Raw genomic sequence first — 27,620 nt, 5'->3', positions numbered from 1 at the left:
ACCAGTTCTGCCGTCATTTGTAATGTCGGAGCAGAGAATACAATCCAAGATTTCCATTTTCTGCATGAGTGCTATAAAAGCTCACCTGCAAGATGCTCTAGACTGGTTGCTAGGACAGCCTTCTGAGAGGTGGGATATCTAAGTTTTAAATTCCTTTGGTCTAGGAAGGAATTGAGTTTGGGTCTCCTTCTTTCTACATCTATATATATGTAGACCACTTAGGCTAAAAGTGTCATGGGCTAGTTAGTACTGCATACGTGGCTCTGTTAGAAGGTTAGAATACCTAACTCTCTGAACTTGAGCTTTGCAGTATAATGCAGAACCCACATATGTCGAAGAAACTGGTTTTATGACAGATTTGATCCTGCAGCTGTAGTATATTGGGGAAAAAAACCCACAGTAAAGTGATAGGATTTTGTCTCAGTTTGCATATGAAGGCTTTTAGTGGTGTAATTATGAAATTGAGATAAACCATTAAACTGATCATTATAATATTTGATGTTATACATGCAGCAACTGGACTTAAATCTGAGTACCCCAAACTTACTTGTTCTGTTTGTGTGCTTTATTGTTCAAGGAAGATGATGTGCATCCAAGTATTTAATTCCCTTATGAATTGTCAGTATAATATTGACAATAATAAGTAGTTTGCTTGAGTAATTAATAATGTGAAATCCCCATGCTGAGAGAAGATATTGGATATCAGCCTAGGTTTGACATACTATTGTCATTTATTAGACTGATTGATTGAATGAGGAAGAAGAATGGCTGCTGTCTGTTAACATTAATCCTTATTTCTGAATTTTCATGTCCGTTTGTGTATTGATATTTAGTGATTGTGTGTTTAAATGTGCTTGTTTTTCTCTAAAAAGACTTCTAACTGTGAGAATTGGAAAGGAGTGTTACAAAATGGAAAGTTTCAATCTTTGCCCCTGAGCCCCATCCTAGCGTATTTCTGACAATGCTCTTGCTGTAAATATTGTTGCTAAAGATGTTTTCTTTTACAAAAACAGTAATGGACATTAGTTTCACAAATAAGATTGCACAGAGTACTCTCGGATTTGGGCTGAGATTGCTGCTGAGCAGCTCCCGTGGGTGTGCTCCTTCCATATCTAGTTTAATTATTACTAACGCATACAATTATAGCAGCTATTGAAGCCTTTGTAGGTAATAACATGACGTAGCTGACTGTCAGTTTGCTCATTGCACTATTTTTACTACAGAACCGATTGGAAGTATGTCTTCCATGGAGGTGAATGTGGACATGCTGGAACAGATGGACCTAATGGACATGTCTGACCAAGAAGCACTTGATGTCTTTTTAAACTCGGGAGGCGAAGACAATAATGTGCTTTCTCCCATGCTGGGTATGATACTAGTAATGACAGCGTGCTTAGAGACAAAGTGATAAATCGCCAGAATTGCTCTAACTTGTAATGGATTGTGTTATCTCATAAATCATTACACTTTATGTGGATTGAATATTTTACATTAGTGGTTTTCAAAACATTAGCATTTAGTTGCAGTACAAGAGAGCTTGCTGCAAAACTGCTTGATATTTCTGGACTGTCTCTTTTTTTTCATCTGGTTACTACAGCTTCATGTTACATTTGTCACAGTATGGGTAGGTGATGTATTACATACTGCTTTTAAGGTGCATTTTTCTCAATACAAAGTTAATACAGGACATTTTAACAAACATCAACAGAAGTTTGCGGTAATTAGGTTTTTATTTTTAAGACTGCTCGCTTAGAATATGTCCAGAATTTTGGCATTTTGAAGTAAATTCTGACCAGTTGTGTAATGTCTCTGAATATCTCTCACTGAAGATCTTACATGGTTCAACCCAGCAGTTCGTATGTATAAAACGTGACAATGCTCTGGAAGCTTCTGAATAGTGATTCCGATACTGCAGCTCTTTTCTGTAGCCTTCTTACTGCTAGTAATATTAGTTAAATTGGATTAAATTAATCTTAATCCAAAACTTTGTTTATGTGTTCTGATGAACAAAACCAGACTTAGGTTTTGGCAAGTTGCAGCATGATGAGGGATCTGCTTAAAGCAGGTAATTAGTAATACTGGATGCTTTATCCATGAAGGAAGTGTGCTTTCTTAATTAGAAACTTATTTTAGTAGCAAAATGCTTTTTCCCATAAGAGCCAAAATAATTTTTCTTGTGGGAGATGATGAAGCTCCTTTAAATGTACTTAGATTTCTTTTGAAAATACAGGTTGAAGTATTTTTATAAAACTACTTACAGTGAAGAAACAGTGTGCTTTAAATTCTATCCTATATTTTGGGATATGTAAAGAAAAATGTTTTAATAATATCCTGGGGTAATTTTCTTCCTCCCTATGTAAAGGTGACTTATTACCTGCTGTGGACATGAAAAGCTTACGGTAAGTAGTCAAGGCACGCTTGACTACTGAAGATTTTCATGTTTTATTGCAAAAACTAAATTCAGATGGCTGGTTTTGGATAAACATCCAATTCAGGCATTATTAAATTTAATCATTGTCTGAGCATGCGAGTAGTTACAGAATCAAGGACTATTTTCCCCTTGCTGGGTCTTTGGCAGATGTTGGACCAAGAAGCTTCATGTCTTAACAACAAACAGCGTAACTGGATTATCTAAGGAAGTGTAGAAACTGCTAGGTGTGGTTGTTTTTTCCTAAATAGATGTAAAACTTACTAGCCTTTGAAAAAAAATATGGAACTTATTTTGTGCTGTATTACAGTGTGTGTGTATAGATAGTGCCCTATCTAGGGCCAAGGAACTTGTGCCCTAGTATCAAGCCAAATACACAATAGTCTTCATAAGGTAAACTCTTCATTGTACTGTCAGTGGAGTACTGGGTTGGTAAGGGCAAGATTTGTTTGACAATTTTACTGAACACCACAGAATACAGGTAAGTTATTTTAGTAACTGGTAAAAATGAAAATTGGCTCAAGACATTAAAAGGTTTTCAAATTTGTCTTGCTATTAACATTGCCAGCTTATGAGCATTTTTTGCAGCATTTGTTTGCAATGTTTGCAACATTTCATGATAGTAAGTTGAACTGAAAAATTTACTCACCTCTGCCACTCCAGAAAACTCCTCCTCCGTGTGCGTGTTGTGTAAATTAATCTAATGCATGCTGGGGTGCGCAACATGAAGACAGGTGTCTTTTAAAAACGTCTTCCTGGTATCACTTGTGTTCAGTATAAATTCATGTACTACCCACAGAAGCAACTCAGTGGACCTGCTAGACATCCTGGACTGACACGGTCGGTCGGAGTGGCAGGGTGCTTTCAGTCCAGGCAGGCTGGTCGGCTGTCAGAGTCGTGCATGTGGTTTATCAACTTGGGTTCAAACTGGAGACCTGCTGAGGGCACGTTTCCCCCTGGAGTTCCTGGGTCCCAGAGAAGCTAAGGCAATGATGTCACATACAGGCCTACCTGCTGTCCAAGTTTAGGTCTGGAATTTAGGATTGCAGCTAGTTAGGGCAAGGAATGTGCCTGAGCAACAGTGTGGAGTACAACAAGCCCCTGTTGCCTCCAGGTGCTGTTACGACTCTTTTCTTGGTACAGTTTAACTCAGATACTTGGTCAGACTATGGGGACCAGTCACAAGGCAATACAGTGTGAACTGCTCTGCAAACAGCCTTAGCAGAGGTAACGTGTAGCGATCAGCTCATTTCCATCCGACCCTCTTGAAACCTTTTGATACAAAATCCCACAGAATTTTTAAGAGTATTTTCTCACTAAGGTTACTCAGTGCTGAAGCTGGGTGCCCTGACTAGGGGCACCCTTGTCAGATATAGTCGGGAAGGAAAAAAGGGCTTTATTTGGCAAATCACACAGAAAGAGCATTTAGATGTTTCCCTATTTTTCCTTCTTATTTACTGCCAGGAAGTGTCCAGAGAAGAGGATCTAAGAGAATTTTGAAATCTGAACTCCCAAACTGCAAACACTGTTACACTGAACTTGCTTAGAAGAAGTCTTTTTGCATAGGATATGGAGGAAGCATAGATTTAAAATCCCATTCCTGTGTGCTTGAGCTATGAATTTGTTTTGCTTCTGCATCTTCGTTTTTAGTCAAAACTGGAGATCACTATTATTGCCTATCTCCCAGTTATTTTTCTTCTCTTTTTCAACTTCACCCAGGTTTATTTGTGTCAATTCTGTTGAACAGTTTGTCTGGAGGATTTTCCTGTTGGTGATGATTCTCAGCACATGCTGAAGTCTGAACGGACTTTGGTAAAATCAGAGTTAGGAGGGTTAAGTGGTCTTGGCTAACAGGCGAAGTGGACATGAGCTATGCCTCTTAACAGAGTCAGGACTTAATACCACTGCAATCTCACCTTACTTGATCTCAAGCATTGGCAATACTAGAAGGAGCGAGAGACATACACACCATCAGAAACAAATTAAAACCAGCCTGTGGCTTGTATTTGAGATCAACTTCAGAAAAGCCAAAAGGCAGCTTTGTGTTTTGGGAGGGGTTTTTATTGGTGTTTTGCAAAAGAAGCAAACCAGCCTGAATGCGACTCATTAACCAATATTGAGCTCCGTTAATGTACTAACTTCTTGGTTCGCTTGCTGAGCCACAGCTTGATTTTCATTGTTGTTGTTCTTTTTCCAACTATAAGGGCCCGACTCCACCACCTACGTGCATGAGATAAGTCTTCAGGTTCCGAGCCAGTCTGAATTACGACAGAAACTGTCTTCGCTGTCATCAACCTGTACCGATTCTGCCAGCCAAGATGCAAGTGAAGGAGAGTCTCCAGTTATTCAGTCTGATGAAGAGGAAGTTCAAGTGGACACTGCTCTCGCTGCTGTAACTGAAAGAAAGGGCGCTTCTGATGTTAGTGATGAAAGTGACTCTCAGACTATTTGAATCTTAAAACCATATCCTTTAAGAATGACTTCTGAATGAATGAACAAGTGAATGAAGAGCTTGCCTGTGTAACAATTTGCTAACCAAGCGTAACAGCCAGATCTTTTTACTGAGTAATACCGCCTTTTTACAAAATTGCCAGTCATGTGGAGGTTGGTTTTTAAAAAAGAAAAAGCGCCTAAAGCACACACACTTTAACAGCAGTCTTGGGGCTCAGGGGAGCAGTAAAACTGTTGTATATACTATGTATAAGAGAATTAAAGGGGAAAGATACAAGTCACTTTGACCACTAACCTTTAAATGGCTGATTGGAAATACTTAGACTTGATGTGTAATACTGAACCCAAATTGTTCCTTGCATGTTTTCGGCTGCTGCAACTGAAGATTTAGGATCCAAACCAAAACGAAAAGTTATTTTCTACTCTTTACTACCTACTGTCTACCTACTGCCTTTGTCTACCAATGCAGCAGTGTCTACTCTCTCACATTTCTTATGCAGGACCAATTTAGTTATCATAGGTGTTAAGGAAAAAAAAAAAAAAAAAAAAAAGAAACTGAAAAGGAGGAGAGATGCGTATTGAAATGTTACACTCCTCGTGGAGCAGATATCTTAGCACTGTATAAACCTACTCCTCTTAAAATAAAGTATTTCTATCCCAACCATGTCTTTTACTTGATTACCCAAATATTTTATCCGTGACAGTGAACAGAGGAGACTAATTCAGAAAAAAATGGTTATTTCTACTGAGCACCAGTGTAATTTAGTTTTCTGTGGTAACATCTGTTTGACTACACTGATGCAAGCCAGCAATTTAAGGGAAATAATCCTGAATGAATTATAAATTAAGTGCGTACATTTTATAAACCTTAGGACCCATAGTCATCATCATCTCGCTGCTGTTTTTATCTGCAGTCATTTTTCTCTCTAAACGTGAGGTCTGAACATGTCTAACACCTGTTTCTTGTCAAGTCTCACGCTCTATTTGCAGGGACCTGCTCCCCTTTGAGAAGGCTCCTGGCTCCTGCTCTTCATGCACGGAGGGAAGGAATGTAATCAGAAACAGCGTAAGTAAAAGGATGAGCTGTGCTGTAGATCCCTTCCAAGGACCTGCCCTGGCAAAGCCAGCGGCTGAGAGTGAGGCATCTCCTGCTGCTCGCCAGCTGGGAAGCGGCCAGTTTACTTAAGGATTCACTCCATCTCCTGTTACCTGAGAAAGCGTTTCCTGTCCCCCCCTGGGAAATGAAAGCTAGACGCTCACCACCTACAATTAGAGACTTACTGTTTAACAAGGCATCTGTGGAAAGACATTTTTCTTGAAGGAGCTTACTTTACTCACTCACTTCCCAGAAGACAGACAAAATGTCCAAAAAAGTTTTCTTTTTTTTATTAAACCTCGTAGTACAAACCTGGAAAGTAAACAAAAAACTGGCAATAAACAACATGAAGTCTTTCCTTACAAGGAAAGAGAGCAGAGCAGCGCTAATAAATTAAATGTCAAACTGTAAGCCATAGTCAGAAGTTTACTGTCAAGAGGGAAAAGTACACAGCAAGGCCATAAAAACCAGACAACCACATTTGAAAACACTTGACTCTGTTTATGTTATTGTTAAATATTCCAAAACAGTTCAGTCTTCTGCAACAACAACCAACAAATTGTATTATAGGACTTTCCTGACAGTCACCACTGGCAAGCTCAGTGCAATATGGGTAGCTACGGTATTGTTGAATTCAATTACGAAACAAAACAGTTTGTGAAAACATTTTCCCTTTTTTATTCCACACATACTGTACACACAACCAGAAAAGGGCAACAGCTACTCCATTATTATTTTTTGTTGTTGTTCAGTGATGTAAGCAGCACTTATAAATGTTACAAGAAAAACCCTGTAAGCATCCAATCCAACCGATGAAGAAAGTGAAACGTAAGGCTTTTCTTCATCTTGTCTCTTCGCCATCCCTCCCCCCACCCCAAGAAAAGGCTCAAGTATTTAAAAAAATTTACAGGCATATGTACAAAAGGTGTGATTTTTCTTTTTGTTACAACATGAAGAGAAAAAATAGACAAGATGAAAGCAAATGCATTTTCACATTCAAAAGAAATATGCAGACCTGCTAGTGGCTCTAAATGTGATCATATAATGAAACAAATTCAAAACAAAAATTAATGCTTGACTGTGTAAAGGTGTGAAAAACAGCAGTGGAATGGAAATGGAATGTTAGAAAGATTGCACGTCTATGACAAAAGAAGCACTTATGGCTTCAATCACTTTTTTTTCTTTTTTCTTTTTTCTTTTTTTTTTTTAAAGGATGCTATTGAAGGGTTTTTGATAAAGTAGCCAACAGCACCAAAAAAATAACAGAATGGATTTCCTAATGAAATCAGGCACAGTTTTCCCTCACGTGACTCCTCAAGGCAGGCAGTCTTTTTTCCTCTTTTTTTTTTTTTTTTTTTTTTCTTTTTTCATTTTTATTTTTCCCCCTCAAAACAGATGCATAGTGATGTGCTGGTAAAAGAGAACATACTCCAAATCTCCTCCTTTTGCCTACAGTTAGGAAACAAAGTCCATCTTCAGCTGCCATAACCTCCCAAAGAAAGTGTGTATTCTCCAATTTAAAAAATTACAAAACTCATCTTGCCGTGACAGAATAAAAGACAGCCAAAGTAAAGCAATTTCTTTCAAGTTTTTGTCTCCTATCCCTTTTCTCTCTAGAAAAATCTGCTCACATGACTGGAGAACAAATTATAAAACACATCAAACTTTAACGTATTCAAAAAATGGGTTAAAAGCCTTTTTTTCACAGTTACCAAAAAGGCTTTTTATTTTTTCAGCCATAGGGACAATACAAATTAATATTTTATCAGCCCCTTGCCGGTTTTAAAACAGTGAACATACGGCAGTTTAAAAAAATCAGACTGCTGTTGTATCTATCTATTCTAAGTACAAAAAAAAAAATTCAACAGTTTAATGCTAAAACAAAATTAGTTCTCTAAAACCAGAAGAAAATCTTCTTTAGAGCTAGTGCAAAGACAGCTTGTATTCTACAGCAAGTACTCCAAACTATGGTATAATAATTACAAAAAATATATATAAATTGACAAAATGAGAGTGTTGGCATCTTCAGGATTAACTTGAAGCACTTTTGGATGAACTGGAGGATGAAAGCCTAGATGATGGCACGTCAACTGTAGCTCTCTTACGAGGTCCTCTTTTTGGTGTAGGCTTGCTGATACAGTTCTCAATGCTGCCATTTTTACCAGATACTTTTCCACAGATTTGATTGACTAGACTGATTATTTGTTCCTGTTCAGGAAGTGGGGAAAAAAAACCAAAACACAAATCAGCATCTGCTCTTTCTCCAGTCACTTCTGATCGACATAGATGTAGTGCTGCCTTTTTGACTGAAAGCACTTAACTGGGCGGGGGGTGGAAATCTATATATTTACAAACTACGCAGAAGCTTGGCTCATACGCTACTTATTCACAACCAGAGTTTTAAAAGTACTGTGTGGGAGTCCAAATACTGCCCTTGCTGAAGCTTCCCCCCACTCCAAACTTAAGGACAGTAATCAGAAGGATGAGAAACAGCTGAGCTTGGCTACTAAGCAAGAATGAACAAAGAAGCTGGGCTGCAAGGTTACTTCACTAGGGTCAGAAATGTTATTCAGATACAATTTAAAACCAACTACCAACTGCTGAACAACATTAAAAATGCCATGGATTTAAATCCACAGTAACATTGCTTTTAATTTACTATTTACTAAATATTTCTTTAAGAAAAAGATTCCACTTTGGCTTTTGCCACACAGCTTATCTCTCTCCCCATTCACAGCCCTCAAAAAAAAAAAAAATTCTGTCATAATAACCAGGTACACAGTTAATATCTTTCAGAAATGTAGAAACTTTGTGACAGTGGGTTTTTTTTTTTTTTACATTTGAAAAAATCATCATCATCCAGTGCTGAAGGAAAGGTTTTCTTGCCTTTTCCAACGCAGCCTAAAATACCTACTTTGTAACTACAAAACCTAGCAAAAATCATTATTGTATGTGATTCTGCTGGCAAGAGTGGCTTTGAAAATCTCAACAGAATTAACAGATCTGTGAAAACACAGAAAAATCTCAAGAATAACAGAAATACATTAAAATTTCTGAATAACTTCCTGAAACACTTCAGTGTTCATTGCACTACAAAGCCAGTCTCACTGTTGTCTGGGCTTCTTAGGTTGTACTTGTTTCTATCTGCAGTATCTGATACCAGAACAGAGTCTAGAATTAAAAATGAACAAATCCGCAAGGGAACGATCTGCCCCAGACTTACGTCGGCCTTTTGGTTTGTTTCCCCACACCTCTACACGTATCTGTCAGAAACTGCTGAGAAGCCCGTCGCAAAAAGCTTCTCGTACCAGCGCTGATCTCTAAGCTCATTTTGTAATGTCTCCCGCTGCTTCACTATCCACAGCTCGGGCTAAGAGTAAAACGCTCCCCCAGTCTCCATTGCCCCCATCCCCTCACAGGCGCTGGCTGCCCGCAAATGGAGCTGAGTGGGCATGTGGAGAGGCGTTGCTTGCCCGTACGGCCGTGTGGAGTCAGCCCAGACCCCAGGCACTGGTCCTGAATCGCCGGCTTGAGTTCTGTGATGAGCCATTCAGCCATTCCTGGCCCTCTCACCTACACGTCCTCTACAAGTTTGCCTTAAAGAAGGGTCAGGCTGGACTGGAGTAAGCCAGCATGAACCTTCAGTTACCACCAGAGAGAGGCCATCCTAAAGCACACAAGTTATTGTAAATTAACCAGTCAAAGCGTAGCCTCGTGCTCTACGGCAGCCCAAAGCGTTCAAAGGCCGCTCTGTTCTGTTACAAATATTCACGCGGTTTATGCTTCAGGCTTCCTCTTTGTAATCATGTTTCCCCTCTATTTCTTTTACTTAGCTCATAATCAAGTGCCTTCTTCCCACACCAAAAAAAACCCGAACGGCAAAGCAGGGTCTCCTGAGGTCTCGGTAGGGCAGCTAAGTCTAGTCCCAAGTTTTCAGTGTCAAAGCTCACCAGCATCACAAAACTGTATTGTACAGACCTCATCATAACGGTACATCATTTTCAGTCCCCGACAAGACTTCTGTTTTTCCACATGCCGCAGGGCACACTCCAAGCAGAAGACAACGTTTTCATTCTCCTGTACAACCTATAAAAAATGCAAGGCGGGGCGGGGGGGGGGAGAAGTGCAGTAAGCTCCAAATTGTAGCCATGTTACATGCACGGTATTTCCCGTTGCAGTGTGTGAATTATTAAACCTGTATTTTACTACAAGTTAGTAGAAGGAGGCATAAACAAGAAGCATTACACATTGTGAAATGATTCAGAATGTGTAAGAATAGGAGAGTACATATCCCTTTTTGAATGCTAATGTTGGCAAATACATACAATTTTTAAAAAAAACACCAATAGTAATGAAGGCCAAATCCAAATAATGATATATGCATAAAGCTTTATTGGTATCTAATGTGTAGCCTAAAGATTTCCTGAAAGCAGCTGTTTCCCATTATTTTAAATGCTGTCTTGGATAAAATCGGAAGCTTAGCCACAGGATTCCTCAGCTACTGTCTTATTCAGCAGAGGTCACATTTGCTCAGCTGGCTACCTGCCAAGCCTACAACTCCAGCTTGGAATTTGACAACCGAGTTGACTTTTTGTCCCTTATTACTGTTAAGAATGACAAGGAAAAATCCTTCCCTCGATTACACTTACTCCAGAGCAAACAGACCAGAATTAAAGAGTTTTTGGTTGGTTGATTTTTTTAAACAAACTCATTTTAAAGTTACTTCAAACTAGTCCTGCTTAAGCATGTCTTAGCTGCTCAGTGGTCTAAAGACACGTATAAACTCAGCATATTCTGTCCCAGGGAGGGGAACAGCTACAGCTCATCATTTAACAGTTACATTGTATTTCCATCAAAAACCTAACATTTGTAACAAAGAAAACCCAAAAGATGACAGAAAAAAGGACTGAATATGGACTCACACGCACTGTATTATGTTTATTTAAATACCTGATCTTGGAATCAAGTGGTACATAAGGTTGTGGGAGGGGCTTTTGGTATTTTTAACGAAATAATTGCTGTATTTCTAGGTGTTCTGCATACAGCTAAAAACCTGAAAGTGGCACCACGGTGGTTAGCACACCTTCAAAAGCCAGTAAGCAATTACTTCTAAAAAGAAAGAAAGCTTATGGGCACGACTTCTATTTTTGAACAGACAGGTTGGCAAACAGCATCTCAGCTTGATAGATAGGATACATCTACCCTGCAATTTGGCTTGCAGGGAAACTGTCGCAGCACGGGCTGTAGCTGCATGCCTGAGACTCGGGGCATACGTTTGAGTTGCTAGCTCATCCAGCGAACTGTTCTGCTGTGACCTACTACTACTGGCAACCTGCAGGTATCTGTGTTGTTACCCCTCCTAGTGCAATGCAGACACGCCTGTGGGCGGCCGAGAGCGGCCGAGTGACTGGTTTATCCCTTCCTTACAGGGGGAGGGAAGCTAGCTGACACTAACCATTGTCTTCTGTCACCGCTGCCCAAGGCGATAAATGTTCTGACACAAACCAAACTGACGTCTGCGCGTCTTGCTTGGAGCGCACGAGATGGCTCTGTAGTCACGTGCTGTCTCTCAAACGCTTATACTCCACTACAGTACGTCAGAACAGGGGGGACAGCACCCCAGCGATGGCAAAGCATTTTACTCACCATGGAAAGATAGCACAGGTGCTGACAAATCTGACATCTCCTCTCTGACGTTTCTAACTGCAACCACTTTCGAGGCTTTTTCTTTCCATCCATCCCCGTGCTGCTGCTGTCGTGGCTGCCATAGCGCGCTGAAGAATGGAGACCTGCCTCATAAAGCTGCCGCCGCTGCCTCAGCTCCGTGTCCCTGTGAATGTTTTATGCAATTAGACATTGGCATCGCCTCAGACCACCACAAAGCCACATATAATCGCCCTTTTACCACAATCATCACCGAAACCTTAGCTCCACACAGCAAAGCCCTGAGTGTTGTTGGAGGTTGGTGCCATTCCCTACGCATGTTGAGAGACAGCCAGCACCACAGAAATGCTGCCTAATTGCAAAAGCTATCTCCGGATTTTAACAGCGACCACTGTATCAAGCCAGTGGTTCTCAAACTGCTCCACAGAGAACTGGGGACTGCTGAGTACTTCCTGGAGGTCGATGGTTGCTTGGGGCCATGTGGAGAGTCGGGAGATGTGGCTAACATGACTGTCATTCCTGAAGTTGCCAAAAGCCACCCTGAGGAGGAGGAGCCGTTGCTGTCAGGAGTAACATAGCCACCTTCGTCAGGAGGCAGAGATGAACCAAGGACCTGCTGCCGTGAGGTGCTTCAGGCAGGAAAGGGGGAGCAGGGCAAGTGATCGTGCCAAAAGACGAAGATCTTGCTGTACACCCAGGGGAAAAAGAAGGAGATGTCAATTTAAGAGCAAAGACTAAGCCCTCTAGCCGCCCTTCACCCACGGCGTCCGCAAGGTGGACAATACTTCCTATGCTGAACTATACAGCATTAGGAGAGCAGGTCGGGTTGGAGCTGAGTGGAAGACAGCAAGTGTGGAGTGCGCTGAGCAGATGGAAGGGGAGAATAAAAAAGCTCACCACCACACACAGCTGAAGATGGGTGGAGAGCCAAGCTAAGCAAATGTCATGGGCAAAGTGAGCAACCAAGGCGGATCAGGAGAGGAGGCAGCGAAAGACACAGAGCAAGCAAGCGAAACAAAACAAAGGGGAAAAAAATGTGGTACAGTGTTCCACTTTGGTTGGGTTTTTTCAGGTTTTGTTGTTCAGGATTTTGGTTTACATAAGCAGCCACAAGAAGGACCGATATCCTCCAGAGAATTCCAACCTAAGCATAAGAACAAGTTTGAGAACCACTCTGATAGAGGTCGATGTGATGGTCTAACAGCAAGCACCAACATTTCTGTTTCACCTTTCGCACTTGCAGACTTTTCCTCTTCAAGGGAAAAAAAAAAAAAAAAAAAAAAGCACTTGGAAGTGATTATTCCCACAGGGGAACCAGCTGCAGGTAAAGCAGTCAGCACACCTCTTTGTATTTCTTTCTGAACACTAAAACAACACATGGGCTGTTTTCCCCTTCAGTATGTCACTGGAAATTTTCCAAATGAACATGCTAGTTAGTTAAATACAGTTTGTAGATTCCATTCATCAAAACTTTCTTGACATCTCGAGTACCAGTTGTCACAAACTTGAAAGATAGGTAGCAACTACATGGTAGGGAACAAAAGAGAAGATCATTACACAGGAAGCCAGGCAACATTATATTTTCTTTTTTTACCTATCTTAAGAGAAATCCTAAACATGTTTCCTCAACACTGGAGAGAAAAAGGAGTGTGAAGTTTTTTTTCTTTAAAACGTTCAAGTTCTAATGCAAGATGCATTAGCACCCATGCACAAGCTGCTCGCTTATTCAGTGGTTTATATCAAGACAACTTTCTGCGTACAAAGTACCTTCTGTAACTGTAGTGTAACACTCTTGATGCTGAAGACAAGGGTTCCTGGTGCGAAACCCATTACAGGCATGGATTGACAGCGGCTACTGATGCCAAGAGGTTGAAAAACTGAAGAAAGGTATTTAACCACTTGGTACCATGTAGCTCACCTAATGCATCAGGAAATCTTGACTCTCAGCATGAAGAATCAACAAAATAAAAACCCAAGGCAAACTGTAGTTTTAATTCTTTGATGGTGCCCAAAGTAGGGAATTCTTAGAGTAAGACATCCTAACCACGGGCACTCTCACATCAGATACAGCCAAGGAAACTGCTTCTTCCACTTGTGGCTGTCTTCAAGTATGTTTGCTGGGCTTTTGCTTGGTTAAGTAGGTGAAAGACATGCGTCTGAAATGGTTACTTACGTCATCCACCTCTGGAGTCTGTCAATGAAAACAAAATAGATACAACAGGCCCCCAATTCGTTACCTGAGCTCTCCAAGAAGTGATGATATCGTACTCAGAGTCGGTCCGTTTTCCTTTTTTGCTTCCGCTGTTGCAATCTGATAAAGCAACTTTTCCATTGAAAATGGTTTGGCTATACGTCGTCTCTTCATTTCCTGGGACAGAAATTGCCAAATTAGTTCTTAAGCAAATTTGAAAATAAAAAGTTATGAAGAACTAATTCAATGTGGCAAAAAGTAGCCTTTTAAAACAGCCAAAAGTAAGAGCTTTCTATAGGCCAAATTAAACAAAGTATTTACATTCCTAACTTACACCCAGCACCTAACTTCATGCTGAAATAAATGCTGATTATAAATCAGTCCTTTCAGTGGAAAGCCAGGTGCCCAAGTACTTTGCTGAATTGGGTCTTCCTGTTGAAAGGACTATGAAAGAACATTTTCTGCACGTGCTTTACGTGAACCAATGCCACAGAAAAAAACCTCGAAAACCTAAACCAAACGCATGCCAACAGACAGTCACAATCAACTGCTTTCTCGAAGAATACCCTAGTGCCTTTATATCTAACATTTTGATCTCATTCGAAGTCACCAGCAGAGAGCAAAAAAGTATCTGCAATGCATGATGGCATATATGCTAAGAAATCAATCTGTAGGCTATCTTTTCTTAATATGCTTTACTGTGAAATTTAATGCAGAAAAAAGGTAAGCAAAGCCTGCATATACAAAGAGAATGAAGCAAACTGCTAATACTCCAGTGTCACCACATTTCGGGTATACCCCTTTTTCAAAAAAGAAAATTAAACTTCATCAGTGGAAAAGACAACGACAGGAGAGATGTCAAGAAAATGAGAAAAATAAAGAGAAGGATGCCCAGGCATAGATTAGCATGCAGTTCACTACAGTGGAGGAACCAATATCTCAAAATTCTCTCCCTAAAAATTTGTTTTTCCTGTGGAGTCCAAGAGGAGTAACCCAACCACTTAAGCTGAATAACACACTCTTGGCACTCTCAGCCATTCAGTAAGATCTAGCCTTCTGACCTGCTTGAAGCCCAGGACTGCTGTTATTTTGCATTTTTTAAAACATCAAAAAGACAACAACTAGCAAAACAGGCAGATGTCAGGGAAAAGAGACAACAGGCAAAAGAGGGGGTTTCAGTTCTGCTCAGTTTTGCCTGCTACCGATTCCGTGTAAGCTTTTAAAGCTACGGCTTTCATTCCTTTCAATATGAACCAACCGATTTTGGTAGCTTAAATCCTTTTGATAATTCTTACAGTGTAGGCAAATTCCTTGATTTACTGTGCAGTTGGGGAAAGTCTAGAGTTTTCCCACTGTCTGAAGAGGTATGTTTTGTTTTATATAGTTAGAGAGTTTTCAAATAATGCTAACACTGGAGCGTAATGTGAAGGTGCCGTTTTGGTTAGGAGATAAGCCCACCAAATACCTACTCGGCACAAACAAAACTGAAGATTCATCTTTAACCTTAGGGTTTTTTCACCCTGTGTTGTAACACTAATTACATGCTCTTAGTACTTCTTTTATCAGAACCGACGTATCATAAAATGCGTCATTTTTAATAGCACCGATTGCATGCATTGAAGCGATAACTAATATATATATCATAAAATGGATTAGTAACCTTTGCTGACCAAAAAGCTTTCAGAAGAGGGTCACAGGTAAGAAAAGCCTTCTTCAGAAGGTTCTGCTAGAGCCTGCCTGGGGTCAGAACGGCTGCACTTTTAGGAGTGGTATGAGAAGTTTTGTTGCATGTCAGATTTGCTTTGCATATTGTCCGAGGCTGCGTAAGAACAGCCGCTCCAAGCCAGGTCAGAAGCCCGCAGAGGCAACACGCGCAGCCAGGATAACAGGCCACAGTGGGTGGCTAGAGAAAAAAATGAGGTACGCTCCTGCTGGCTGCCAGCTCAGGGACCTCCAGAGCCCGAGACAGGTCTGTGCTGCGTTTAGCACAGCGCACTGGATCTGTGCATTTATCTGAATTGCTGAATCCATGTACATTTTTCTCTTCCACACAGTAGTGAAATGCACAGATAAGTATTTTGAAACAGACTTTTGTTTGCTTTTGACCTGCTGCCTAATCATTTCTTTTAATGACATGTTTTTCAATGTTATGAGAGACAGGGAACATTCATATAATTATCGTCACCCTGCCACTTGTGATCCGATCTCACTATTGTGTATGTCTCTCAGTCATTAATTTTCCAGGCTGAGTAGTCCTCTTATATTTAATGCACAGGCTAATTCATATCTTTAATCATCAATCTCTGCAGTGCTTTTTCTAGCTCCTCTATATTCCTTTTGCAATCAGGGACTCAGAATTGCACAAGTATTCAAGCCACGGCCATACCAAGAGCCTACACAGTGCCATAGCGATGCTTCTGCTTTTTTCTCTAGACTCTCCTTGCAATTCCTAACATTCAAGATTTTTTTTTTTTTTTAACCTCTCCGGAACACTTGGTTGGCAGCTCCATAGGAATCCAAGACCTTTTTTCTCAGTACCAAGAGCTCATTCAGAGCCTGTCGCTGTGTCTGTCAAATTAGCGCTATTTTTTCTCCTGAGTCATTTAAAATTTATCAACCCATTTTCTCACTCAGATCACTCAGTATCATGAAATCTTTCTGTAACATCTCATAGCTTTAATTTTTGCTGTCATTAGCATTAATAGCCTCAGTAAGAGGATTAGTTTTGCTATTCACTTCCCTTTCTAGGTTATTTATGGACACGTTGAACTGTACTGGTCCTACTACAAATTCCTGAGGAATGCAGAAAGAGACCTCACTCCATGATGAAAATGGACCATTTGTTCCCATCCTCTGTTTCTCTTTAAATCAGTTACATTTTTGGTGCATGAACTTTCCCCCCCAACCCATGGCAGGTTAATTTCTTTAAGAGCCTTTTCTGAGGAGCCTTGCCAAAAGTCTTCCAGAAATGCTCACAGGCTCTGTCAGCTGGATCTCTTTGGCCATACACCCTTCCAAAAGTTTTGAGGCCTGGGGGCTGTGACCTTGCTGCAAAAGCCATGTTGACTGCCCTGGTCACATTCTTTTCTACATTTCTTTTTTCTTTTGGCTTTTAGCAAGTTGTTCTTTGAAATCTCTTTTTGGTCTGCATTTGTGTGTATTTACATGCATCTTGCTAGGGTGGTTGTTTTATTTTCATTTTCATCTTCTGGACACAAAAGTGATTTTTTTGGTCTCATTTCAAAAAGACTCCTTTCTCCTGGTGTTTCACCATGCCAAGTTTAGTGGGGGTTTGCCTTTTGAAATTTTTCTTTTTTTTGCTAGGCAACGTGCATGTGTTGTGAGCCTCTACCATGGCATCTTTGAACAATTTCTATGCTGCATGCAAACACTTAACCCTTCTTTCTGCATTCTCAATTTAACAAGCTTCCTTGGTATTATGCGAGGCTCTTTTGAAATGAAACACCACAGTAGTGGATATTTTGCGTTTTACTGCTCTTTCAAGGTTCTTAATCTCTGCTCACCATCACAGTGCAGCTATTTGATAGCGATGTTTTGAACTGGGCTCCACCATTGCTGAGAAGCGAGACAACAGTTTCTTCTCATGTGGATTTCCTGACTAGCTGCTCCCTGAAGCCATTTCAGTTCTGGCATCACACACCAACACAACCACTGTCCTAGCTAGGGGGAGGAGACCAGCATTGCCCATTATCATCCTACGTCCTCTCCTCACAGCTTCTCTCATCTCCTTGAGTATAATGCAGGCTACATGTACACACCATCCAGGATGGTGAAGCAGGAGGAGCGGATGTGCAGCGTGATACAGTTGATGCTGAGGACCCAAATGTCCACAGGACGTGTGTGTGTAAAGCCGATGGCTTTACTTCAGATCAGTCTGGCCTGGTCCTGTGGCCATACCACCACCAGTGTTTGGAGGACATCAGGTGCACTTCTGGAGCACCTCTTCCCCTTTGGTTTCATCTGAAAGCAACCCAGTCTACTCAGGCTAAGACAGCTCTGTGATAGGAACCAAGGAATGGTAACTGTGTGGCGTTTTAAAGGAACATTCCTCACCCAAACTAAAACTTGCTGGGGGAAAACATACAAAGCCCGTGCCAGCATCTTGGCTGGACAGTCAGGAGCACAGTGCTAATACCATGCTTTTCCTCTTTAAGATGGGAAGATCAGTGTACACGGATTCTGTCACTGGTGACAGAGCTCAACCTATTTGACTGTAAGCTCTCTTCTGCGTGCAGCGGTGCTGCTCCAACTGGATGACTAACTCCATCTTTCCTAAGTACTTCTTCCTCTTGTATTACGGCACCAGCTGAGTCTCTTCTTTCCACCAAGTTTCTGGTAGGCCCTATACCACCAAAGCCCTCTTTCAAAACCAGACATTCCTTCTTATTTCCAAACCTCTAGACCAGAGGGCATTCATTTAGTCCAATATTCTCTTTTCCTGTTTCCTAAATGAGTTTTACTGCCTTTGCCCAATGCCTTATTTGATGATATGGAGTTACTCCTTTGCCACTCCAAACACAAACTCTTCCACCACACCTGTAAACCTTCTCCTAATCCTGACTTTAAAATTTCAAGGGCTCTTAGGGTGTTTTTTAAAAGCCAGCAACCTGGTTCCACATATGGTTTAGGTGAAACCTGTCTGTCCCTTTACACAGGCTTTATACAAACTCCTTTATTCCAACAATTATCCCAACTCCTTATAAACTGAAATCAATGCAATTTCAGGTGCAGAATTTCATTTTTCCATATATTAAAGGAGATTGAGCAGTCATTCAATAAATGAAATGAAACAACATTGTTTAGTAATATAAAGAGAGTCACTCTAAAAAAAAATCAGGTCACAGTATCACAGAATGAAAACAAAGTTAATGTATCAAACAGCTGAAAACTGTCAATATTGCTGTCGAGCATGGACAGACAGGAAGGTACAGTTGTTTGTCAGAGAGTTCATTAACAGTCCAAAAGGGGAATCTTACTCGTTACACAGAACTTCTCACAACCTCTGAAAAGCACAATCCCGGCCAGCCTTTGAAAATGGCAAAGTGCCTTGGCAAAGTGAAGGAACCAAGGAGGAATTTCCAAAATTTAAGGGAGGTAAGAACATAGGATAGTTTAAGGAAAGAAGAAGGAGACGGGAAAAAAAAGAAGGAAAAGAACAATGTAGTAGGTGTTTCCAGAGTTATTTTGATACAAACACGTATCTGTGGTTCTGTAAAGTTTGTGAGAGCTGTGACTTCGCTTTCCAAGGTAGGTTATCATAGATTGGAATTTGCTGGATTTTCAGTCGGCTTATATTTACCCAGTGCAAAGCTCTTAAAAATTAATCAAAAGAAACTGTTCTTCAGAATTTGAGGCACCAAGAAGAGCTTTTTAATTGCTGCATAGTGATTTCTGTCTCTTACAGGAGTGGCATTTTCACAATATCAAACAAGTGTTCAGTAGAGCAATAAATACAGCATATGGAGTTAATATAATTGTGTACCTTCATACAGAAAAGGTTAGCTCAGGAGTCTCATTCCTTACGTACACACATTTACAATTCCCACCTTCCCCCAAAATAAGTCTGTAATAAAATAACCTTTAATTTCAAACTAAGTTAATATACAGTTAGTATAACCAGGCTGGAAGAATTCCATTAACCCTAAAGAACCAAAACCTAAGTGTGGACATATTACATTTACTTACTTACTAACCGCTTGGTCTGAAGCTGTAAATGATAATTTACTAGTGGCTTAGCTATAGAACACTACCAAAATAGCATCTGTAACCCATAGTGGTTTTTGAGGAGGTTGAGGACATGTAAATGACAAATATTCTTTGTCCGAGAACAGAGAAATGTAGCCAAAATCATGATGATCGGGCAATTCACCTGTTTGTTTCTGCAGGCAACCTGCCTCGGTTGTGTGAAAAGGGAACGGGAAGTTTATTTACAGCTTAGTATCAGATGGGCTGGTCAGTGAACCTAAAGATTTTCAAGTTGATTAAAATTGAAATCGCCCTGATCAACAGCTTTTCCTGAATGAAGGGGCAGAGAAAGACAAGCAATACAGCTGTGAGTATTAATTGACTCTGCCTATCATAGGAGCTAACAAGCACAGTTATTCAGATATTTGCACCTGAGATTCTAATAGTTCTAGAAAACATCACTTAAAAAAAATTAGTAAGCATAATACAATATATTAGCTCTGAAGGGATTTCTGAAAAGCTTCCTCGCAAACTGGTCTGCAGGCATAACAATCTTCTGAATTTTTCAAATATACAGAAGGTTTTAGCTATCAATTATCACCCCTGTCGCTTTTCTGAAAACACTGGATCGTCTTAACGCCTTGCAGAGCTTTTTCCTTTTTTTATTTAGTAGTCCACAAAAATAGACGTAATTGTACTAGTCTCACAATGCTATCAATCCTGGAATGTCTGCTTTGCTGTCGTTTTAGATGGCAGGGCCGTGAATCCATTTTAACTCCTTTTCTCAACTTACCTTGGCTGTTTTAAAGCCCATACTTGTCCACTGGGTGGTAGCAAAGTGCACTGTTTCAGAAACACTATAGCCACAACACACTTTAGACACAAAGGATCCAGGAAAACAGACAACAAACTGCCCGCTCTGCTGTACAGTACGGTGCACCCTGATCCCCTCCTTACACAAGATTTCTGGGGAGATCTAGAAAGACATAACAGCAAAACAAAAAAAAAGAAAAAAGGAAAAAAAAAATCAGAACTTTCTTTTACAGTTATATCCCCTTCCTTGCTGGGTACTGCCACATGCTACTTGTTGTGAAGAAAAGATGTACTCTGCTAACAGCTCAGCTCTGTTTGCTTTCTCTCTTCCCTTCTGCACATGCTGAAGCTCAGTGTTTGGAGTGAGAATTACAGAAGTGGCTCTTATGAAACCAACAGTTTAAACTTTCACTTGCCAAACAGTCTCAAACACAAAGCCTCAAAACAATATTATCTACTACTACAGAAAGTAACGCAGGCCATTCTGTTTTCCATCTCGATCTTTTCAGACTTGGCACTGAATCCACCTTGTTACTGCACTTCTGTTAGAGACATTAACATGGATAGCTGAGGGAGTTGTTTTTATTGTGGGCAACCAAATTTATACTGAATTGCACTAAATGGAAACTGTTATCCACAAAATAAGCAAGAGAGCCAAAAATTCTTTGAAATCCTGTGAAGTATTAGGCTTCTCATATCCATGCTGGCATCATAAAATGTCAATCATGGCAGATTAATTGATTACAAAACACTCCCTTTGTGAGGTTAAATACATTATGGACAGTATTAGAAATGGACATTTATTGCACTGTCACATTAATTTTTGTTTCAACATTTTAACACGTGAGCCTTGCTAGAAAAATGCTGTGTGGGTAAACACTGCAAGTAGAAAGTAGCCAGATTTTCACAACAGCCTCTGCATCATTGCAGTGTAAGACAAAACCGAAATAAATCCCCAACCAACCAGCCTTCTGATTCGCCTCGGGTTCTCAAATGGGAATAGCTCTCCCAGTGTTAACCTACCATTACATTACTTTCAAGCATTTCCAGCCCTGGAGTGCCATTGGCTTGCAGCAGGGTATGTACCACATCATCAAGTTTGTTCTCCTCCGCAGCAGGAATGCAATACCTGTTGTTTTGTCAGAGGAAAAGAGAAAGATTTACTGTGGAGTAAATAATGGTCCACAGCTACACAGTAACAGGCAATTCAGACCAGGGCATTGATTAAAAGAAAGAAATTAAACACAGGCTTTCCCGCACAGTTCTTTTCGTAAAACACTGAGCATTCACGGAAAGCTGTTTATTTAGACTCAGTCTGATGGTCTTCACTAGATGCCAAAGGACACAAAATCCCCCAAACAGACACGTGAAAACTCAGCGCTCTGTAGAATCAGAGGAGAGAAATCAGCAATAGAATGATGTTCATTTTAATGGCACCAAAACAGCTAATTATGGGCAGAACTTTGCCACTTGTAACCACCAATATATGTTCTGCTATCTTTATCATAAACGGTTGTATTTATTACCAACAACCAAAGGATCTTTTTATTTAATAATGCTTGCTGTTCTTAACAATCAAGAAACCACAAATCACCTTTACTGTTAGTACACAAAGTAGCCTAAGACCTTCTTGCCTTGCTTACTAAACAAATCCCACATCCCTCCCCTCCCTTGCAACAAAAGAAAGACCTAAGAGCAGCCAAAGCAGCAAGAGAGATTTAAAACTCTGCTGGGTATATGCCAAGCTGCACATCCTCCTCTCCTTAAAAAGCCAAGGAAGCAGCTGTCCTCTCTGTGCTCACTGCCAGCAGTGCTCCCTACGCAGAAGTGACAAGAAATAACCCAGGAATCTCAGGTCTAGATTCACACATCCAGAGAACTGCTATTTTGCTGGATGCAGGGTGGCGATATGGTGACAATTAGCCGCTACTCTTGCTTGCACCCTGCCAGAAGGGTAATGGTTTACGTCCACCCAGGAGATACCTGTTCCCAAGATCTGGTAGTTGGTACCTGACAAACCGAGCAGCACAGCTTGGTGGGAAACGCAGTGCAAATCCTGGCATTCCCAAACCTGCCCTGAGTTGCTGCTGCACTGGGCTTTATCTGTGACTACTCTATTTGGATTTGTTATGCTTGGGCAAATAAAAAGCATCTCCAGATTTATCATGACTTATCTCAGTTCACTTCAAGCAACGAGATCTCAACCTGGAGCCCATCCGCGCCCATGCCAGACACACATGCACACACACAGAGACGTTTTCCCAAACTTGGCAACCAGAGTAGAGAAACAATCTGGAAAGATTTTGGGGAAAGGGTGCAGTTTTCTTGTCATCCATCCAGTCTCTCCACCAATTTCATAAAGCATTCTGCTGGCCTCACAGACCTTGTCAGGATATTTGCTTATAACATGCACTAATATTAACTCCGTATGCGTCATACAGAGTTATCCTGCTTGATTAGTCTGTAGGAGGCTGTACTTCCTATGATTGAACATCTCCTTACTGTTCACTGTACTGATGATGACTTTGATTTGTCTTTGTTGATCTTCAAGCCGAGAACCAGAAGAGATGACAATACCTACTCATACAGCTAATTGTAGCCACAATAAGGGCTCTAGTACACCTGGGCAACCAGCTCATATAGACTGACTCCTTACCTATATATTGACAATTATTAGGACCTTGCCAAGAAATCCTAGGGTTATAGAGAGGTGAAGATAGGCGCAGGAAAAAGCACAGTAAGGATATGTGAAGAGGAGGGCAACACAGAAGTGCATGCAACTATCTGACCACCAGCAGGACTGAGGCATATGCTGCAATTTCACTCACTCACAATTCTTCATGTACCTATAAAAATGGGAAGTGAGCAGCCAGCATAGACTTCCAAGTGTCTTGGGCAGAACAAGATTTTCTTCGATGGACGGGCACTGAGGATCCTTCCTGAATAAAAAGGTTAGGTCATTGACCTCTGCCCTGCACGAAAATTGAGTTCTCCTGTGTTTCCTCTTCAGGAGGTAACTGACAGATTTGACAGTGACCTGAACAATCTACAGGTAAATGAAGCACCACTGATTTTAGCACCACAGGGATCTGTCCTTGGAAGAGAAGAATTCTGGATGCTGGGTGGACTTGGCAAGACAGAGGAGAGCTTTGGTGCCCAGTCGCCTGCTTTGTTATCACTGAAGCACCCACTGAATGCAGTGCTGTCAGGGCTACTCCAGATACTATACCAGACCTAGAGTTATTAAATTAATATTTTCCTCAATAAAGTTGGGCACTTTATTGCAATATTAAAAGTTGTAATGAGTTAATAATGCACATTAGCCTGACACTTCAGCCTGGCAACCTTGCCCAAGAATAGCTTTTACAGACAAATGAGTTTCCTGTCTTCCTTCTTATGAGTTATTCCTGCTTACTATCCATATTTCATCAAGGCAGTGATCACAAGTACACCTGAAGCTAGATACTTATGTGTATAAGTAAGCCCCTCAAGAAAAAGCAAATTACTTCTTTGGTTTTATTCTTCTTGGCTTGGAAAAACAGAAAGAGTAGGCTTTCCTAAAACTCTGGCTGGCTGCATTCAAGTCTTTTCAATCCCAAAAGGCACATGTTTTGACATGCACAGTACGAAGAATGGCCTCAGAACTTAATTACGGGATTCCTGAATGTCTTCTATTTGTAATTTACTGTCGTTTAAGACTAGATGAATGTCAGAGAGAGATACAGACTCACCTAAGGTTGAGGACAACGTGGTTTGCTTAGCAATTTGTTCTGATAGTATACTATTATAAAAGATTACAGATTCCTGACTCACAGAAGAGGGGGAAGAGTCATGAAATGCCCATGACAGAAAGTGACAGAAACTCCCAGGTCTGCAGCATAACCCAGTGTTTACCTTTACCCCTTGGTATGATCACACACATTTCTCCAACTTGAAATATTTAGAGACAGGAGCTCCTGCTTTAATGGTTTCCTCCAAGATTCCAAATCCTTTTTTCTGGGCCATGTGCTTTCCCAGAGACAGCTGGGTCAGCACTGCTGATATCAGCACCAGCTGAGAAATATGGGAGTTAAAGGTCAGGGCTGAAGCACACACTTTGCAGGTGAATGAAGTGCAGTTGACACTGCCACTGCCACCGCAGGGACTCCTGGATGCAAGGGGGTCCTGCAGGCCTTCTCCTGTCACACCACACAAGGAGCCAAAGGCTTCTGTAGCCCAGGGTTCAAAAAGGAAACTGCTGAAAGGGAACCAGCTTCTCACCTTTGCAGGGGGGTACCATTTAAACGTTTCTTCTCCATTTATTGCATTTTCTCTGATCAAGAAAAACAGTTACATCACTTATCATTCATTGTTCTCACTGATGATCCTCTTGGGTATTAACACCAGTATCACAGGAAGCTGGCAGAAAGGCATGTGATATGCCAGCAGCACCTGCTTCCGCTAATCCCTCCATCAGCTGTTGTACTTCCATTGTAATCTAACTCATCATTGTCTGTAGTAGTATGTATGCACTGAATTCAGGAAGGATTCACCGTGTTCAAAACCACTGATAAGCTGAGCATTAAGTCTATTTGCACGCAGTGTCTACAAAATATGAAATGTAGCTAGCAGCTAACTGGTCGTGTCCACACTGAGACACTAGAATGATGTGTGTAATCATATTAAAAATTGATTATCATATGATAATGAAAAAATATTCATAGGAGAGAAAATACTAGGGACCTGGCAGATACAGAGTTCAAGATATTTTGTGTAAAATAAGAAAGTGGTGCCTATTTAGTCAGACACACTCCGATTCAATCATTCTACAAGTGACAATATGGAGCTAGTTTGACAAGTGTGTCTCTGTCAGACTAAGGAAAGCCTACCTTGACTAGCTGTCATTTGGCTTCCATGTCATGAAAACTTTACATAGATTAAACCCTATGTCAACCAGAAACAGTTTACTGCTAAATATCTCAGAACAGAGTGTGGAAGATGAAGCGAAACTTTTCTTCCAGGAAAGGGTGTTTCATTACTTAGGTTTATACTACATTTTCCCATTAAAACTGTAATGACACACACTGGACCTTCTAGGTGAGATTCATTCATGCAAAAGGTACTACACAAGCTGCCTACAGACAGCCACTGCTGTGAATGCAAAGAAAACAAAACACAGGAATACCTACCAAATGCAATCAGCACCAGTGTGTAAGTAGTCAATGTATGGAAGGTGATTTTGGTCTCGAGACCAGCATGAGGTAGAAAAGACCATGCCAATATTTAGCCAAGGAATTGTCACTCCTAAAACAGAGAGATTGAAAATTAGTTTTGAGTAACTGTAGTTTCTAATTAAAAGACAGTGTGAGAGGGCATTTCAGTTGAAAATCTTGTTCCACCCGCGAGCTGACCCTTAAGTTTTAAGTCTTCCTACCAGAGTGAATAATTCACAGAGAATAATTTAACAAAATCAGCATTTTCCACTAACAAGTATCTACCAGCCAGTTACAGTGCCCTTGAACATATTTGTTTTATAACAGCTGTAAAAATTTCTTGTTCTTTAGAAAATTTACAAATACCCATAATTCAAGCCTAATGCCATTGATTGGAGGAGGTTGCTTCATGTTGTCAAGCATACACGTACTTGTAAACAGGTATCCTGTTTCCCAGCTGGTTTGTTCAGGCTCAACACCTGCACAGGAGACTAATTATGCTCTGTAGCTTCTGTATGTTTCTACCAGTGAATTGCAACGGCACACATGCAGCTGGAGCACTCGTGACCATTCATTTAGAAAACTTATGTGCTGCTTTGCCCAGTGCTACAGACTATGTTTGCAAGTTGCACAGCTCTGTCCTTCATCACCCTGACACAAAGCAAGAACACTGATGCACTGGCAACAAAGGAAAGGGATACTGCAAGGACAACTGGTTCCTCCCGGGTACACGGTCTCAACTATTCATTAATTCTTTATCTGCACACCTGCCTTCATTCCTTTAAATGCCACCTGCTACACAGAACTGCGTGTCTACCCGGTCAGCCGGCGAACAGAGGGGCCAGAAAGAGGGAGAAGACTTTGGTGACACCATTACCACCTTTAGAAGATACTTACACCTGCTAGGAACATAGGAAAGAGACTTGCTTACCAGGCACAGCACCAAGATGTCGCAGGATGGATCCTGTATTATTAGGAAGGACTGTGAGGTTCCACCCATGCCTGTTTGAGGGGTGACACAGAGGCAGACTCATGTCAGTGCACATTCCCGGGGCCAACACCCCCAGCGCCAAGCTGCCCTGCCGGCCTCGTGTCCTCACTTCCACTCAGCACAATGGGGCAGCTGGCACGAGTCAACAAAGCAGGTGGATTTGGTGATCTTACCTTGAAAATGGTTCAGATTTTCCCACGGGAAAGCCACTCCCGTGGGTGTTGGTATCTACTTTTCCACAATGCACTGCTACATGGCAATCTTTCTGTTCCACTATCCGCCAATATTCTTGCTGTGGTAAGAGAAAGTGGTAACGCATTTTTAATTCACTGAACAAGGTATCTCTCATTCAAATATAAACCCCAGAAATTTACAGGGCTTTCAAGACCTCAGTGTAATTCAACATAAAACACCGCTTAAAAATAAGAATATAAATATTTAAAAGTAACAATGAATTGGGAAGACAGAATTCAGATCCTCTTGGCTCCTGTGCTTCAGCACATGACGGATTAAGAATTCTTTCTCTCCCTCAGTTCATCAAGACCTTTATTAAAAATGCCAAAAAATATTAAGAGGAATCAGTACCACATCTAGCTAACCATTTATTTTCCTCCCACACTAGACAGCCTTAAACTTATGGTAATACCTGAACGTCAACTATACTGAATCCTCACATCCCCTGAAATAAAAACTTTTACCACCCCTTGTGTTGGCCTCACCTCTACTTCAGCTACTGTAGGCTCCTTCGTGAAGCACATGTTCATGATGTTTCTTGCTGTTCGGTAGAAGGTTGTTAAAGAAACAGACCTACCCTGTGGAAAAAGAAAATAAAATTAAAAGTGAAAATAAAAAAAGTGCCTCCATTCCCCCTGGTCTCACATTTCTCCTTACATGCTCAATCCCAGATCACGGTAGGCGGAAGAGGACAATGTCTCCAGAACATGTGTAGGTCTAAAGCTCATTTCTTATCTGAGAGAAAATACTTCAAAAGATACAGAAATGTAATCACATTGAATCACCAAACCAACCATCTAAAAGGCCAACTGCACATTTGCAGAAGGCCATGTACACTGCTTTGTCCAGCACAA

The 27,620-nt window shown here is 40.9% G+C and overlaps 2 protein-coding genes across 3 annotated transcripts in view; one reads left to right on the top strand and one right to left on the bottom strand.

Moving 5' to 3' along the window:
- DTNBP1 (dystrobrevin binding protein 1) overlaps positions 1-5,378 on the top strand; it is a 71,374-nt gene extending 65,996 nt beyond the window's left edge. For both annotated transcript variants that reach the window (XM_075705531.1, XM_075705530.1), the window contains 2 exons: positions 1,224-1,367; positions 4,633-5,378. In XM_075705531.1, coding sequence (XP_075561646.1) covers positions 1,224-1,367; positions 4,633-4,880 — 392 coding nt within the window. In that variant the 3' untranslated portion in view covers positions 4,881-5,378. The remainder of the gene's footprint in view (positions 1-1,223; positions 1,368-4,632) is intronic.
- Positions 5,379-6,279: 901 nt separating this feature from the next.
- JARID2 (jumonji and AT-rich interaction domain containing 2) overlaps positions 6,280-27,620 on the bottom strand; it is a 227,255-nt gene continuing 205,914 nt past the window's right edge. The window contains exons 9-18 of the mRNA XM_075705105.1: positions 27,252-27,344; positions 26,706-26,824; positions 26,473-26,543; positions 25,518-25,632; positions 21,373-21,478; positions 20,330-20,512; positions 13,877-14,007; positions 11,622-11,805; positions 9,954-10,061; positions 6,280-8,183 (exon numbers count right to left, since the gene is read on the bottom strand). Of these exons, the coding sequence (XP_075561220.1) occupies positions 8,007-8,183; positions 9,954-10,061; positions 11,622-11,805; positions 13,877-14,007; positions 20,330-20,512; positions 21,373-21,478; positions 25,518-25,632; positions 26,473-26,543; positions 26,706-26,824; positions 27,252-27,344 (1,287 nt within the window). The 3' untranslated portion in view covers positions 6,280-8,006. The remainder of the gene's footprint in view (positions 8,184-9,953; positions 10,062-11,621; positions 11,806-13,876; positions 14,008-20,329; positions 20,513-21,372; positions 21,479-25,517; positions 25,633-26,472; positions 26,544-26,705; positions 26,825-27,251; positions 27,345-27,620) is intronic.

The sequence above is a fragment of the Pelecanus crispus genome, chromosome 2, assembly GCF_030463565.1.
Source record: "Pelecanus crispus isolate bPelCri1 chromosome 2, bPelCri1.pri, whole genome shotgun sequence".
NCBI classification, from domain to species: Eukaryota; Metazoa; Chordata; class Aves; order Pelecaniformes; family Pelecanidae; genus Pelecanus; species Pelecanus crispus.
This window is presented reverse-complemented; position numbering and strand designations above follow the sequence as displayed.